Below are 15,594 nucleotides of genomic sequence, written 5' to 3'. Positions count from 1 at the left end.
GATGGGAGTTTGGGATTAGAAGATACAAACTATTATATAAAGAATGGATAAACAAAAAGTTCCTACTGTATAGCAGAGAACTATAGTCAATATCCCGTGATAAACCACAATGGAAAAGAATATGAAAAATATGTATAACTGAATCACTTAGCTGTACAGCAGAAATTAACACAACATTGTAAATCAACTACACTTCAATAAAATTAAATTAAAAAACAATCAAGGGCTTCCCTGGTGGCGTAGTGGTTGAGAGTCCACCTGCCAATGCAGGGGACACAAGTTCGTGCCCCGGTCCGGGAAGATCCCACATGCCGCGGAGCGGCTGGGTCCGTGAGCCATGGCCGCTGAGCCTGCGTGTCTGGAGCCTGTGCTCCGCAACGGGAGGGCCCAGAACAGTGAGAGGCCCGCGTGCCGCAAAAACAAACAAACAAACAATCAAGTGCACCTCTCCTTAGCAAATGTCCCAAGTTCACTCTTTTGTGGTTTTTTTTGGCCGCAACGTGTGGCATGTGGGATCTTAGTTCCCTGACCAGGGATCGAACCCGTGCCCCCTGCATTGGGAACACAAGTCTTAACAGCTGGACTGCCAGGGAAGTCCCCCAAGTTCACTCTTGATGAGAGGCAGTGAGACAATAGCAAGCATGGGCCTTAAAGCCAGATAGACGTGGTTCAATTTACTTATTGTACCTTGAGAAAGTGAGCTAGCATTTCTCAAGCAGTGACTTGATGTAAACACATCATAATGCCCATCCTGCTTTTCCCCTATGAGACTTCCCTTCCCGCACTCCTACCCAGAGGGATCCCTAGGGACAAAATGTTTTCAATATGCACCAGACAGTTCTCCCAGGCCCAGGCAAAAACCTGCATGAATCTCATGCCCTAAGGCCCAGCTTGTTTGGTTCAGTATTAGGATGGAATTTCCTCACTCTGCTTCACCACCCTGGGGTCTAGCAGCTAAGGCTAGAAGGACGCAAGCAGCCGGACGCTGGCCAGTGAGAATGAAGCCTGGATATGCAGAGCCTTCTACTCCTATGGTAATTCCTGGCTACTCCATCTCTACTTCCTCTATGTACCTTCCTCTCCTCAGCATGCACACACATATATGTAAGCACCTGTGTATACATGCATTTACACGCCACCACAGTATTTCATTCTGAAAATACTTTTATTATTTTACAGTTGTTCAGGAAAGTTCCTGGGTTGCTGTGACCATGATTTGGCCACCACAGAACAAAGGATTAGAGCGGATCAGTCAGTTCACCAGTTTTCTCTCCTCTCTGGGTGGTGAGAGCAGGCAGGGAACATGTGCAAAATGAGAAAATAACCAACGGGTAAGGGTTGGAGAAAGGAGAGCTGGGGAATAGGCACAAACGGAATTCAAACCCGGCTGTCATTCTCAGGCTTGGATTTAAATATTTTGTCTTCTCTATAATCTCCCTCCATTTTCCTCAGCTCTCTGTTACCGCAGAAGGCAGATGACGACGCAATGAGAAACTGGAATAACTGTCACCAACAGCAAAGCAGCTTCGTACTTCAAGCAGCTAGGAGTGGTTGTCACAGCAGTCAGACCTCCCTGGCTGGGAGTCAGTGCCTCACCTAGGACTGGTTCCTAGGGTACTGTCTTAGGGTCCACATTCGAGGCTTATTCAGATAACACACAAATGACAAAAATTGAATCCCACTGTCCATAGCCAGTTCCTCTTGCCTTTCAGTGAAAGGAAAGGCACAGGCCACTTAATACCTTAGTACACATGTGATGAAGGGATAAGTAGTGGGATCCTCACCTTATAGTCCAGGACCATGACTCTCACTACACTTATGCCTGAACAGCCAGGGAAAGCGATGCCGTCCTCCCCTGTGATCCAACAGCTAAAACCCCTGGGGAGTTCTTCTATTCTGGCTCTATTTTGCCAGAGACCTAATTAGATATCCTATGAGATAATGTTCCCCAGAACATTCCCCCTGCCATTGTTTATGGCAGGTTCACCTTCCCTCTGAAGCAGGACAAAATATAAGGTACATGAGACAAAGAAAGTATCAATCAAAATGATATTGGACTTCTGATTATTAGGTTTATTGGAACCATCCTCCTGGCTGAAAGACATTCCTCAGCATCTTTCATAGGACCATAAAAGATCAGGGCCCTGCAAAATCTGAGCAAATATTGGGCTCAATAACCAACTGTGGGGCCTCCTCAGATTTTGCAGAAGAGTCAGGTCCTGGACAGTAGAAGAAAGCAGACTCACTGGTCCCTGCAGCTCTAACCTGTGCTCATATCCACCTCTTTTTGCAGGTACTTTCTGTGGAGAGTTGGAGAGAGGACCTGTAAGTGGGAAGATTGTTCCATTGGAATTGATGGTTTTGATGCTAGAGGTGAGGGAATTCCAAGTTCTGAGGGGAGTGATCCAAAAGGTGAGAACTAGGTTTATAGATGGCCTGTGAAACATAGAACAAGTAGGACATGAACCATCAGAAAGTAGATGGCTGCCAGCAGTGGCACCCGTGTCCGGGAATGACACAGCGAACGCAGGACCCGCTTCCATCCAGCACCACTCCGGGTCTGAAAGGAAAATTTGAAAGTCAGAGAGTTTTGCCCTATAGAGATCTGTCCCTTTCCCTTCTCCAACCACTGTAGAAAAGAGGTAACCTGAGAGAAAGCCCCTCGGGGCCAACGACTTGGCAGCTTCCACTAGTTTCTTCCAACCTTCCATACCCTTCCAGTCTCAGGCCCACATTCCTCCTCCTTGACCCCTTGCCCTCAACACAGCCAGCCCTGTCTGAGAGTACAGTACCCTCTCTTTATCCTTCTCCCTTCTTACCCTTCGACAACTGTTGCTTGTAAGATCTATTAACAGTGCCTGCTCCTGGGAGCCACAGGAGCCAATGATAGGAGACCGGGCAGAGTCCCATTCGCCATGCTCCAACCTGTGTTGAGAAAAAAAAGAGGCATTGGTCCACGGCATGAGAGGCTGATGGCCTTCTTGTCATGTGATGCAGGGTAAGGGACTTGCAGCAAGGGCTGCTCCCACGGCCCCACCCCCATGCAAGGAGTGTAAGGGCAGACAGATTTCTTTCAGCAGCAGTAGAGATGGTAATAATTACCAGGAATTGACTGCCTACTGTGGATCAGATGCTGGATCACATGCTTTACATACATCTAATCCTCAGGTTTGAGGTTGGTGCTATTATCTTCAAAGTAAGGCTTAAGGAGGTAAAAGTACTTTTCCACGGTGGCACAGCTAGTGAGATGTAGAGCTAGAATTCAAAACCTAGGTGTGTCTCTAAACCTCTGCTACACCATACCTGACTCAGAGAAGCTCATTAATTTTTTTTCCATTTATTAAAAGCTAATAGGCAAAAGCATCCAAGAAAGATTTTTGTGGGGTTCTTACAATTAAACTGAACTGGCAGCCTCTACTGCTTTCTGCTTCATTTTTTGCTGATTTGCTTATTTATTTAATACTGGAACTTCTCCATTTAGTGAAGAAGCTGCCTTTATCCACTCAATGGTTTCTCACAAAAATGAGAAATGTATCAAGGGGCTGTGAGTAAACATAGCGCACACTTGATCAAACATTTGCCTAGAGGGATGCACGTTTTAATCGTGGTGCGGAGGATGGAACTCTACTCCTGATGTTTCCTCCATGTGAAGGTATGTCCATTAGCCTAAAACTCCTGGACTTTCTTGGCAGGGCCCACACTTTTCTCCAGGAGAGAAGGAACACTTTAATCTGATTTGTGAGCCTGGAAAGAGAAACTGAACATGCCCAGCCTAGCTCCATCCTGCCTGTTCTCCTCATGAGAGCCAGGCTGGCTGAACAGGACCCCTTCTGTGTCTGTTCCTCCATAAGATAAGCTTTTCAGGGGCAGCCTTGATGCGGACAGAATGGTCTGGTACCGTGTAGGTCAGTCTGTCACCTTCTGCAGGCTAGGGTGAGGAAGGAGGAGATGTTTATAAGTATTGGTGAGCTGCTTTTAAATGGCAAGTCTGCTGAGTTCCACAAGCACTGCAGAGTGCGTATGAGGTGCTAACACGACAACGGCAGCGCCAGGCCTGGGAGGCAGCGCTTGATTAGCTGCCTCAATTTCCATTCTGCATCAGGGCCAAAGAGGGAATTGCGGAGGGGCTGAGCTTGGATTAACGTGGCTTGTCTTGATCCTACCCTCACTACAGCACCCATCTGTAGTGAGAATTAGAATTAGATCCTAATTATTCCCAAGTCTGGCCACTGAAATGCACATGAGTATGATCAGAAAGGGTCAGAAGTGAACAGAAGCTGTGTCCCTCAGCCCTTTACCGCCTGATCTGCTCCTCGGCCATGGAGAGGGCAGCCTCAGCAGCCACTTTTTGGTCTCGTTCTTCTTCCAGCAGCTTCCTCAATTCATTCATCTCCTGTTTAGTGTTGCACAGCTGCTGCTGGGCTTCAGAAAAGCTTCAGGACAAAAGGAGAACAACAGCATCACTAGATGCAGGACATAGTTGCTGACACAAGGGATCCGAAGTCTTCATAAGGTTATAAAGCATGAAAATTTATAGAAAACTGTACAAACACGAAGAATATTTTAAAAGCATACCTGTCAAGAGATGTAGGAAAATCTCTTAAAGCTGTAGGAAATGCTTTAAGAGATTTTAGGGACTGACTGAATAGCTTTCATTTGAACACCATAACATTAGTAAGGTGTGTGTGTGGGGCAGGGGGGTTGCTGTATAAACTATTCACACACAATTTGTTATTAGAATTGTCACTTTTAATCCTCACATTAATTCTGTGAGGCCAGTAAGATAAGAAGGCATAGTAAATCCATACAATGGACTCCTGTTCTAACTCGATGACCACCCAATTTCTGCAGACATAGCACACGCTCCGGGGTTGAGAACTCCTCCCCAACCTTAGCTGTGGCTCCCTCAGTTCTTCAGGATCACCCTTCCTGTGAGCTCCATTCTTTTCCTGGGGAGCTCCTGGAGCAACATCTATATTCAGTGGTCCCTAGAAGAAGAAGAAGTTTAGTAATTCAGTGATGAAAGCAGTTAAGAAACTGTGCTTAGGCAAACTGAGAACTCACTTAGGCATTGGAGAGAAAGAGAAATGTGGAGAGGAATACCTCCGTTATCACTCTCTTTAGGTACAGATTTAGAAGTGAGAATCTTTTGTTTTAATAAATTAATCTCCTAAATAAAACTCTTTATTAGATTTTCCTTCAGATTCTCATTCTTGAATCTCTCCTCTTAAGGGACTTCCCTGGTGGCGCAGTGGTTGAGAGTCCGCCTGCCGATGCAGGGGACACGGGTTCGTGCCCCGGTCCGGGAAGATCCCACATGCCGTGGAGCGGCTGGGCCCGTGAGCCATGGCCGCTGAGCCTGCGTGTCCGGAGCCTGTGCTCCGCAACGGAAGAGGCCACAGCAGTGAGAGACCCGCGTACCCCCCCCAAAAAAAAAAAAAAGTTTAAAGGCTTACCACTGAAATCTGCTTTCTTCTAGTGGAGGTTCATGTACATTCCAGAAGCAACTCTGCTCCTTCCCTTATTCAACAACTCCTCCCCAACCCCTCCTCTTCCTTCCATGTCCTATTCACCTCCACCCTAACTCTCAGTCTCCTCCAACTTCAACAACCTCTCCTCTCCACTGCTGTCAACAGCTCTGCCTATTTTGTTTCTCAGGTCCAAATCTTCCTACAGCTGTCTTATTACTTAAAGCAAAAAGCCTTCCAAAAGCCTCAGTCATCACTCACTTCTTGATTTCTCTCTCACCACCTCTCTCATCTTTTTCCTTCTAATCCATTCACTCTTTTTAAAAACTAATTAATTAATTTATTTATTTATTTATTTTTGGCTGCGTTGGGTCTTTGTTGCTGCACGCGGGCTTTCTCCAGTTGTGGCGAGCAGGGGCTACTCTTTGTTGCAGTGCACGGGCTTCTCATTGTGGTGGCTGCCCTTGTTGCGGAGCACGGGGTCTAGGCGCACAGGCTTCAGTGGTTGGGGCTTGCGGGCTCCAGAGCACAGGCTCAGTAGCTGTGGTGCACGGGCTTAGGTGTTCCGCGGTATGTGGGATCTTCCCGGACCAGGGCTCAAACCCGTGTCCTCTGCATTGGCAGGCGCATTCTTAACCACTGCGCCACCAGGGAAGCCCCTACCGCTCACTCTTTAGTTTTTCCTGGACCTTATTCCTCCTCTCCTCTCCTCTCACTGTCTCCATCACACCTAATGAATCCTCAGCCTGAAGACATCAACCTCTTCGATGCTGTGCTTTACGCTTTATCATCTGCACTCAATTTCCCAACACTCTTCCCAGCCTCTCACCTTCTCACTCACCGCTTGCAGCTCTTGAACATGCTTCTCCAGAACTGCACAATGATTGAAAAGGTCGCTGTAGTGCTGCTGGTTCTCACGGAGACTCTGACTGGTGTCACACAGCTGAATGGAAAGAGTATTTTTCTCTTCCAGCAGTTGAGAGAACTGAAATAGGAGAGAGGATGAGCACCAGCCCATAGGACTGTTTCACTAGTTTCACTACGAGCAGTGTGTATGCAAACTGTCCTGAGTCTTAAGGATCAAATTTTTTTATGCAAGACCTTTCTTTCAATAATAGCAAAAATAGCACTGTGTTCCTCCAACATGAGAAAACTCAGAATTTTTCAACTGAGAAAGGAAAACAATTCTGGAAGAGTGGTAAAAACTTTATTTATGGTGCCTAGTACATTAACTGAATAACTAGGAGGCAGAAACCCAAAAGCAGTCTAACAGGATAGGCTAATCAAGGCCTGTAAAAGGAGAAAGGCAATAGCTTGGGTCCAAGTTGAGATTACTAATAAATGACCATAATCCTCAGAGCTCAATATGGCTGGAGACAGAGCTATCACCTAAAAATTCATATAATAATATTCCTGGGCAGATTCTTCAATGCTGTAGAGAGTTACAAGCTACCGAGAAAGTAAAAATGATAACAGGTGGTAAGAGGGAGAAACAGAATAAATCCTACTATGCCTGTGTATGTAAGAAACTATATTGGGAGCATCAACTCTCACAGGGGGAAGCATTTCAGTCACTCAAGTCAGGGCTCTCCTCTACTGCATGAGTAACAGGTAGTAATTCTGTCTTCCCTTGAATGTGTCCAGCAGCCCAAGCCATTTTTTATGTCAAAAACAGATATTTTTCTTTTTCATATTGAATAAAAAATGTACCCATTGTAGCTTCCACCCAATGACTTGAATTCGGTTTTCCTGGAACTATAATTCTAATTCCTCACTTGCAGGCTGTCAAATTTTAAGCTTTAGTTATGATTAACATCCAGATACATTAACAACCACAGAGATGTCTCTCTGAAGTACCTTTTTGTTGGATAACGTACATTATGTGAAAGGAAATTGGTGTACCTGGCTGCACATTCAATCTTTTCTCAAGTATTCTCTTTTGTAAGTATTCTGGGTTAATGTTTGTGTAAAAAAGTTGAATCAACATTTACAGGAGAAAGGATAAACAGTTTTTTAGAGATACTCTGACTGGGAAGGACATTTAATGCATATGGAAAATTAGAACAAGAAATCCATGTGGTATAACAAAAATATTTGCATAGGCAGAATGAAAAACACAACAAATAACCTTACCTCTAAAGAGCAATTTTCAGTTTACAAAGCACTTTCAAAAGTATTATCTTATTTGAGAGAGTTAGAGGAAGAACTACTATCTTCACTTACAAATGACAAAAAAGAGGTGAGTGGTGACTTGTCCAATGTTATGTGGCTACAAGATGGCAGGCCAGGACTCAAGTATGGTTCTTGATTCCAAGTCTGGAGCGCTATCTGCTTTTTGATGGTGTCCCATCTGAGAATTCAGCAAGGGAACTTAAGTAGGTTGTAGGGTTTTTCAGGGGTGGGAACAGTTAGTAAAGGAAAGAATATAAATGTTTAAGAAGCAATACTAATCGGAAAACAAAGGTAGCTGGGTACAATGACAACTACTGGGTTCTGAGACAGGGAGTAATATGGTCTTCTCCTAATATAGAAGAAAGTCAACTTTCCTGGCCACAGTAAGCAGCCCAAACCATACCAAGAAAAACCAAACAAATAAATGAAAAAACAATCCCCCCCCCCCACAAATCACTCAGTGTTGAAAAAATCCAACACATTTTTCTTGGAAGATCTAGAGGAGAAAGGGTAGACCAGTAAAACTCACTGGGAAGCAAAAATTCCCATAACTTAAGAAGTCTAACTGCTTTTAAGCCACCCTCATACAAACCACCTTTTGTAATGTCTGCACTGTTCTGTCTAGGACAGACGTAGATCCCTGTAGTTTAGGGGTTGGCAAACTATGAGCCAGGGCCTACTGCTTTTTTTTTTTTTTTTTTTGGCTGTGTTGGGTCTTCATTGCTGCGCATGGGCTTTCACTAGTTATGACGAGTAGGAGCTACTCTTCGTTGCACTGCAAGGGCTTCTCATTGTGGTGGCTTCTCTTGTTGAGGAGCACGGGCTCTAGGTGCACAGGCTTCCATAGTTGTGGAGCGTGGGCTTAAGTAGTTGCGGCGTGAGGGCTCTAGGGCATGCAGGCTTCAGTAGTCGTGGCATTTGGGCTCAGTAGTTGTGGCTCGCAGGCTCTAGAGCACAGGCTCAGTAGTTGTGGTGCATGGGCTTAGTTGCGCTGCGGCATGTGGGATCTTCCCAGACCAGGGATCGAACCCGTGTCCCCTGCAATGGCAGGCGGATTCTTAACCACTGCACCACCAGGGAAGTCCCTGCCTTTTCTTTGTAAATAAGGTTTTATTGGAACATAACCACCCCATTTACGTGTCATCTGTGGTTGCTTCCGTGCTACAACTGCAGAGCTGAGTAGTTGTAACAGAAATGGTATGGCCTACAAACCCAAAACATTTACTGAGTCTTTAAGAAAAAGTTTGCTGACCTCTGCTCTAACTCATAAGCTACTGTATTTCACCATATCTATACTTGTAAAAACAGAATAGGAGGGAATAGAGACTACAGGATACCAATAATCATTCCCCTCATGTTTTTAAGTTTTAAGTTCATGTTTTAAGTTTGCATTACATACAAATATCCAACAATGCTGGCAGAGATACATATAAAATCTGAGCATCCATGGAAAGAATTAGGGCAGTGGCTTGGAGAGGAGACATTCTATGCTGACAGCCCATCTACTACCATCCCATGCTAGGACCTAAGAAGCAGTCCTCCTAGCTAGCTAGGACCCATTTAGAGTGAGGCTTTAATATCACCAATTAGCTCCATGAGGGGTCACTGTGTATCCTCAATACCTAATGTATGGCCAGGCTCACAGAAGGCAGATAACAGTTATTTGTTTTTGATGAATGATGAATAAGTGAACAACCAATCCTAGGGATGGAGATGCCTCCTTACAGCTGATTTCTAAAGGAAGAACTCTTTCTCACCCAGAATGAAAGTGATCTAATGCAGTGTTTCTCATACTTTAAGTGGTATGTGAAGTATATCTCAATAAAGCTGTTAAAGAAAACATAACTTTGATAATGACCCAGAACACAGTATTTAAATATAAGTAACTGAAACTAAAGTTTCTCAAAACAAATTATATTCTTTATTATATATTACATAATACATAGTTTCAATCTCTTTTACTTGTTTTATAAAAAAAAAACTATATGCACTATTTGTAATAGCTCAAAACTGAAAACCCCAAAAGTTCTTTAACAGCAGAATAGAGAAATTGTTATATGCCTACAATGTAATAAATACTACACAGCATGAGAACAGAAAAATCACAGTACACATAACAACATGGATGAATCTCACAAAATAAATGAAGCAAACAAAAGAGAAGATATGATACATTTATACATAGTTCTAAGGTGGTGGTAGTGAATAGAAGACACAAGGGACTCCTGGGGTTCTGGTATGTTCTGATTTTTGATCTGGGTGCTGCTTATACAGGTGTCTTCACTTTCAGAAAATATATCATGATGCACTTGTGATTTGTGTGCTTTTCGGTGTTTTACTTCAGTAAAACATTTACATGAAAAATGTTTCAGTTGCTGTCCACGAAAATGACCTCATCATCTACTAATAGCCCTGAATTGCAGTTTAAAGTACTGTCCGGAAAAGACAAATGCCCAGAGTGATTCACAGTCTAATGTTCAGGAGGGCAAATATAACAAAGGTTGAGATGGGGTCTGTTGAATAGTTTCTAGAAAGAGGAGGTGTTACAGAGCTATGAAGGGCAGAACTTTCTGGAAACAACTGTCTAGGCTAGAAGAGGAACTGGGTAGGATCTGCTCTGGAGTCTCCCCACTGCCCCCCTAAAAACTCCCAGACAACCTCCCCAAAAAGGGTCTGCAATTTTACCAATTCATTTTGATCAACAAACCTACTTTAAAAAATGCAAATTTCTCTGCCAAAATTAATAGTGTTATCAGTCTCTGATACTTCAGTGTCAATTAGTTGAATTTAACAACATTTAGTAAGTACCTTCTACATAAACCAGGCACTGTGCTTTTCCATGTACATTATCATATTTACCTCAGACTGACCTCCTCCTAACACATCAGGCAAATTACTTAATACCTCTGGGCCTTAGTTTCCTCATCTGTGATACAGCCTACTGATCTTTACCATTTTTGGATCACAGATCCCTTGGTGAATGCCTGAGTTCTTGTGATGAGAAATTTACACACACACACACACACACACACACACACACACACACACACCATTTTGCATATATTTTTTGGATATTTATAGTCCTCCTCAAAGCTAATTTTTGGATTCCAGAGTCTCAATGATTACTTAAATCCCTTCCAGTGCTAACATACACTACCTAGCTGGCTTCCTCTGAAGAAGGCAGAACTAGAGGAGGTGCCACTAGAGAATACTTTGACTAGTCAGAGAGCAACAGGAGTATAATAATTCACAAGACGGTGGTGGAAGGGAAGCAGATGAAGGAAGAAGCGAAGCCAGAGAATGGATGAGGGAAGAAGACAGAGATGTGAAGGCACCAACAATAATCTTTTTTTATCTTACCTTGGCTTTTGCTCTAGGAACCATATGGCAAAGCAGCTCTTCCCTATAGAAAGAGGTCCTCTACTTCAGCATGCTTCCCTAGAGTGTCTAGAGTGGCAAGGCTGGGGTTTGGGAAAAAGCAAGCTGGCTTCTTTAATTCCGGAACATTAAATACACAATGAGGAAGCTTACAAATGGAGTGAAATGAAGAGCAGATCTCTCACCTCTGTCCCTGTTATCTAATCACACATGAAAATCCTCTTTCCTGAGACTTCCCTGTTACACACTATTGGGAAATACAGAGAAACTTGCTGGAGGATTTGTGGGGAGTTAACTCAATATTACTAACAAGTGATACAGATGGGGAGATGATGTTGGGGAGGAAGGCTCCCTTAAGGAGTTGGCTTTTTTATTCTTACTGAATGGGTTTCTCCAAATCGCTCCCAAGGACTCTCCAAGGGTGAGGAAAAGGAAATGGCCCTGTGTGCAGTGCTTTGGGGTAAGCAACCCAGGCTCTGAGAAAGGTAAAGCTTCTGTCCCCTAATATAGCTAGAGCCAGGCTTAACCAGATTCTACTTACCTTCTTGATTCTAATCATGGAAACAAGAAATTGAACTCCAGCCTAGCAGGAAACACCTACCTTGCTGTTCAGTTGCTGAATTCTTAACTCCTTTTGGTGAATTTCCTTTAAGCTGTCATTGAGCTGAGTCCTAAGACGTTCTGTCTCATAAACTAGGTTTTGTGATCCATCTAGAGAAGCTGGTGTCTCTGGGGATGCCTGCCAGGATACAAACACTGATGAAATTCTCTCTTAACATTGTTCATGCTTAAATCCTTCCTTCCAGAAACCCTGCCCACCTCATAGGAAGTCATCAGATGGTTTGCCTAATAGTGGCAGATGGGCACTTAGCTTGCAGGAAGCTGATGTTTCCCGGGTAGTGGTTACCTCTGAGTAGCAATCAGCGTTGAAATCACTCACCTGTCTTTGATACTGCATTTTGTGGGTCTCAGTCGGGGAGGAAGAAGATCTCAGTTCCCTCATAAGATTCTGCAGATGGCTGAGCTGCTGATCTTTATCTGCAATAGCCATAAGGTACTGCTCCTTCATCCTCCTCTCATGAATTTCCCAGGAACTCTTCTCCATCCTAGAAAACACATGAAATAGTCACAGGCAAAAATATACTTGTGAGACAAAGATGAATAATTGCATATTTAAAACAGTATTACGGGCTGTAGAGATGTAGTAAAGAAAATACATAACCCGAGAGAAATTTGTTATAAACAGAACTATGCAGCAAGATGATGGAGCAGAACTTAAAAAAGAATTGCAACTGGCAGGATTGGGGAAGAAAAGCAGGCATTTGGTCTGAATCCTGAACAATGAGTCAGGCAGGTTTCCATAAAGGGAAAAGCATTCCAGGTTCAGGGAGCAAACAGAACAAAAGGCACAAGAATGAATATATATAGTGAGTTTTGGAATTGTTGTAGTAGTGTGTAGAGTGGATAGGGCAGGAAATGAGGGTGGAGAGGAAAGAAGTCAGACCCTGTGGGGCATTGAACACCATGCTAAATAAAACTTACTCTAAGCAATGGGAAACCACTGTAATTCTTCAGAAAGGCGATGCCATGATGCAGTATACTATCAGGGTTATGAGAATGCAACTGTAGAGTCTGAAGGATCTGGGTTCAAATGCTGGCTCTATCATACACTAGGCATGAGACTCTGGGTAAAAGTAACAATCTCTCTGAGCCTCACTGGTAAAATGGAAATAAATGATCTATTCCTTAGGATTATTGTGAGGATTAAATGAGATACTTTATGTCATGTACCAAACACAGAGCCTGGCATATCACAATCACTCAACAAATATAAACTGCTGATATTTATTTATCCCCTGAATTTGACCAAGAGGGAAGCTTCTATTTGACCCCAGCTAATTTTCATAGTTCTATCAAAAACTGCCTCTCTGCCATATTCTTTAGTTCTACTTCTTTCTACACTATGATTGAAAAAAACCATTAGGATTGTAATCAAATTTCTGCAGCATCTGTTTACTTTGAATAGTACCCATGTCTCTAATTTTTCCTAAAAATATAAGATTTTATTTGAATTGCATCTGACTTTTTTGTTTCTCTCTAGAAGTAAGGTAAAATGGTCCTTTCTTTTCTAAAGGACATACACCAATTATGAAATAATCCTGCTATGTCAAGAGGTGACTTGGATTACAGTCAGATTTTTTTAAAAAGGCAGAGCTAAAACTTAGAAACTAAAATAAATTTCTATTACAAGGCCACTATATGGAAAAGGCACAGAAATTTTCTAAAACACTTTCTCCAATATTTGTCTGTGAAAAATGAGAGAGAATAAGAAAGGAGGAGTGTAAGACTGAGAATGTACAAGAAAGATCACAATTCTTCCATAAAGCTTTAAGCCGCCATTTTGTTTAGAAAGATGGACAAGTAGTTATGGTGTGGAGAGACCCTCAATGGAGAAGAGGCACTAAGGAACAAACCTGATTACTTAAGAGAACACAGCCATAAACGGGCTATACCTCACTTACCCCTTAAGTAAGAGAGCACAGGAACCAGAGCAGAATAAGCAAATCAGTAGCTACAAGTGGAAGAGAAATGTTACTGTATAAATCCAGGCTCTTCTCATAAGCCAAACCCAGTGCCATAGAAGTCTGAATGAGATGTTCCAGCTTTTTCATGTTTGAAAACCTCATTTCTCCCAAGTATTTCAAGAGCAAAAAACAGGGAATCTTAAAGATATTTGGCTAAAGAAACTGGTCCTAGAGTCAGTGAATCAAATCTGTGTCCTCATTTTCTTCTTCTAAAAGTGACGTTAAATGTCTTCCTTTCCTTCTCGTAATTTACTCACATCCACTTGATATACAATTTTTCTTTTCTTCAAAACTTCTCAAATGTGGAAGGTAAAGAGAGAAAGGCTAAGAGAAAGGTGGAAAGGGAGAAAATGAGGGAGGAAAAAAATCAATAGGCCAGAAATCATTTTCTTTCTCCCTCTTTTTCTCTTCCCTTAAGGGTCAACTTTATAAGGAAAGTATCCTTTCAGAATGCCCTGTGAGGAAGTTTAAAGAGGAACAAGTGGCTGCAGAAAATAACCCTTTAGAGCCTTGCAGCCCTTCTTCTGTTTACACTAGCAACTGGACACAATATTTTTTTTAGTTCCAGGTGATCTGGAGATAATATGGGAGATGTCAAGGTGATGTTCCCATGTGCTCCCAATCACCTTTGGGGGGCCCTAAATTCAGTGGTCAACATTAATGTGCATCTGAGGGAAGATGATCTCTTGATGGTGAATTGAGATTCTAACAGAATAAGCTAGGGCAGCTATTCCCTGGCGGAAAAAAGGATGAGGTTAAAATGGAGCATCTTTCTTCTAGGGTTCAATTCCAGAAAGAAGAAACAGAAGCAATTTGTATTCCCAGAGAGCAAAAATTCAGTATTTTTACCTTCTCTGCAATCATCCTTTGATTAAAAAAAATGTGCTCTTGTATTATCTGGGGAAGTTGCCAACTCCATGGAATAAGTTTAATATATTTTCACTTATAAAAAAGTCTGTAAAGATGTTGAATATGAAAATCTTTTGGACGTAATTTCACTCCATAAAATTTAAATGACCAAATTCTAAAAAGCATTTTGCTCTATAAACCTTGCTTAAGGTTTATTTTGAAATATCACGTTAGTAAAGTGCATGGCATCTAGGATCTGTGAAGGAACAAATCTCTTCTATCTACACATTAAGAGCTCTCTTAGGGATGTTACAATAATAATTTTACTATATTGATATCTGTCATCATGGTAGATAATGTAACCTGGATGGGACTCTAGATTCCACCTCATATTCTCTGTATTCACTTGCCTATGTTTGTCCTGTAGCAGCAGGTGAGACAAAGCAGGTGCTGCTTGATCAGCAGCACTTTCCAACATGGAGATTCCCCTTTTAGTATCAAACTCTGAAAGCTTTGGGTTTGATTTTACTAAGGTGGCATGTACCACCATCTTACACTAAACAGTAATAAAGTCCCAACAATGAGGCTGCAACAACAGGACCTGTTTTTATACACTGTTAAGCACTTATTCTTTACCTTTACTTTTCAGATCAAATCTGAAACAATGAATTAAAAAACCATCCAAAATTTGAGTTCCTATCATAATTTTTTTCCCTCTAGTAGAACATATAGCACTGTTAGTCATCTTTAAAGGAAAAGGGCTTGGATTTCTAGATCCAGACAAGATGGAGTAGATGCAGTTTTCCTTATTCCACCCACTAAGTATAGATAAAAAAACCTTGGAAATTATATATAAAACCAAACATAAGACGACTGGAAAAGATGGAGAAGAAGGTAGAGAAGCTCAGGACTCTAGGACTTAAGGAATGACATGGTGGTGACTTCACTGGTTTTCCTTTTTGAATTCTACATATCCCAAACTGGGTGAGGGAGGATCCAACAACTTAGAACACGAATGAGTGCCAAGAAAAGTTTGCTGTCTTTTGCCAAAGGCCCAGGAAGGGGAGGACTAGCAAGACAGAAACATTAATGACAATAACCACCCAACTGCAGCAGAACGCCATGGAAAGACTACAGTATCT

At 42.4% G+C, this 15,594-nt stretch overlaps 1 protein-coding gene across 1 annotated transcript in view; it reads right to left on the bottom strand.

Annotated features, from left to right (window-relative positions):
• Positions 1–1,146: 1,146 nt before the first annotated feature.
• Positions 1,147–15,594, bottom strand: part of GOLGB1 (golgin B1) — an 85,903-nt gene continuing 71,455 nt past the window's right edge. The window contains exons 16-22 of the mRNA XM_060150503.1: positions 11,959–12,124; positions 11,620–11,757; positions 6,298–6,453; positions 4,891–4,988; positions 4,299–4,433; positions 2,820–2,925; positions 1,147–2,560 (exon numbers count right to left, since the gene is read on the bottom strand). Coding sequence (XP_060006486.1) covers positions 2,426–2,560; positions 2,820–2,925; positions 4,299–4,433; positions 4,891–4,988; positions 6,298–6,453; positions 11,620–11,757; positions 11,959–12,124 — 934 coding nt within the window. The 3' untranslated portion in view covers positions 1,147–2,425. The remainder of the gene's footprint in view (positions 2,561–2,819; positions 2,926–4,298; positions 4,434–4,890; positions 4,989–6,297; positions 6,454–11,619; positions 11,758–11,958; positions 12,125–15,594) is intronic.

This window comes from Lagenorhynchus albirostris, chromosome 5 (assembly GCF_949774975.1).
Source record: "Lagenorhynchus albirostris chromosome 5, mLagAlb1.1, whole genome shotgun sequence".
In the NCBI taxonomy this organism is placed as follows: Eukaryota; Metazoa; Chordata; class Mammalia; order Artiodactyla; family Delphinidae; genus Lagenorhynchus; species Lagenorhynchus albirostris.
Note: the sequence above shows the minus strand (reverse complement) of the source record. Positions and strands in the feature narration are given on the sequence as shown.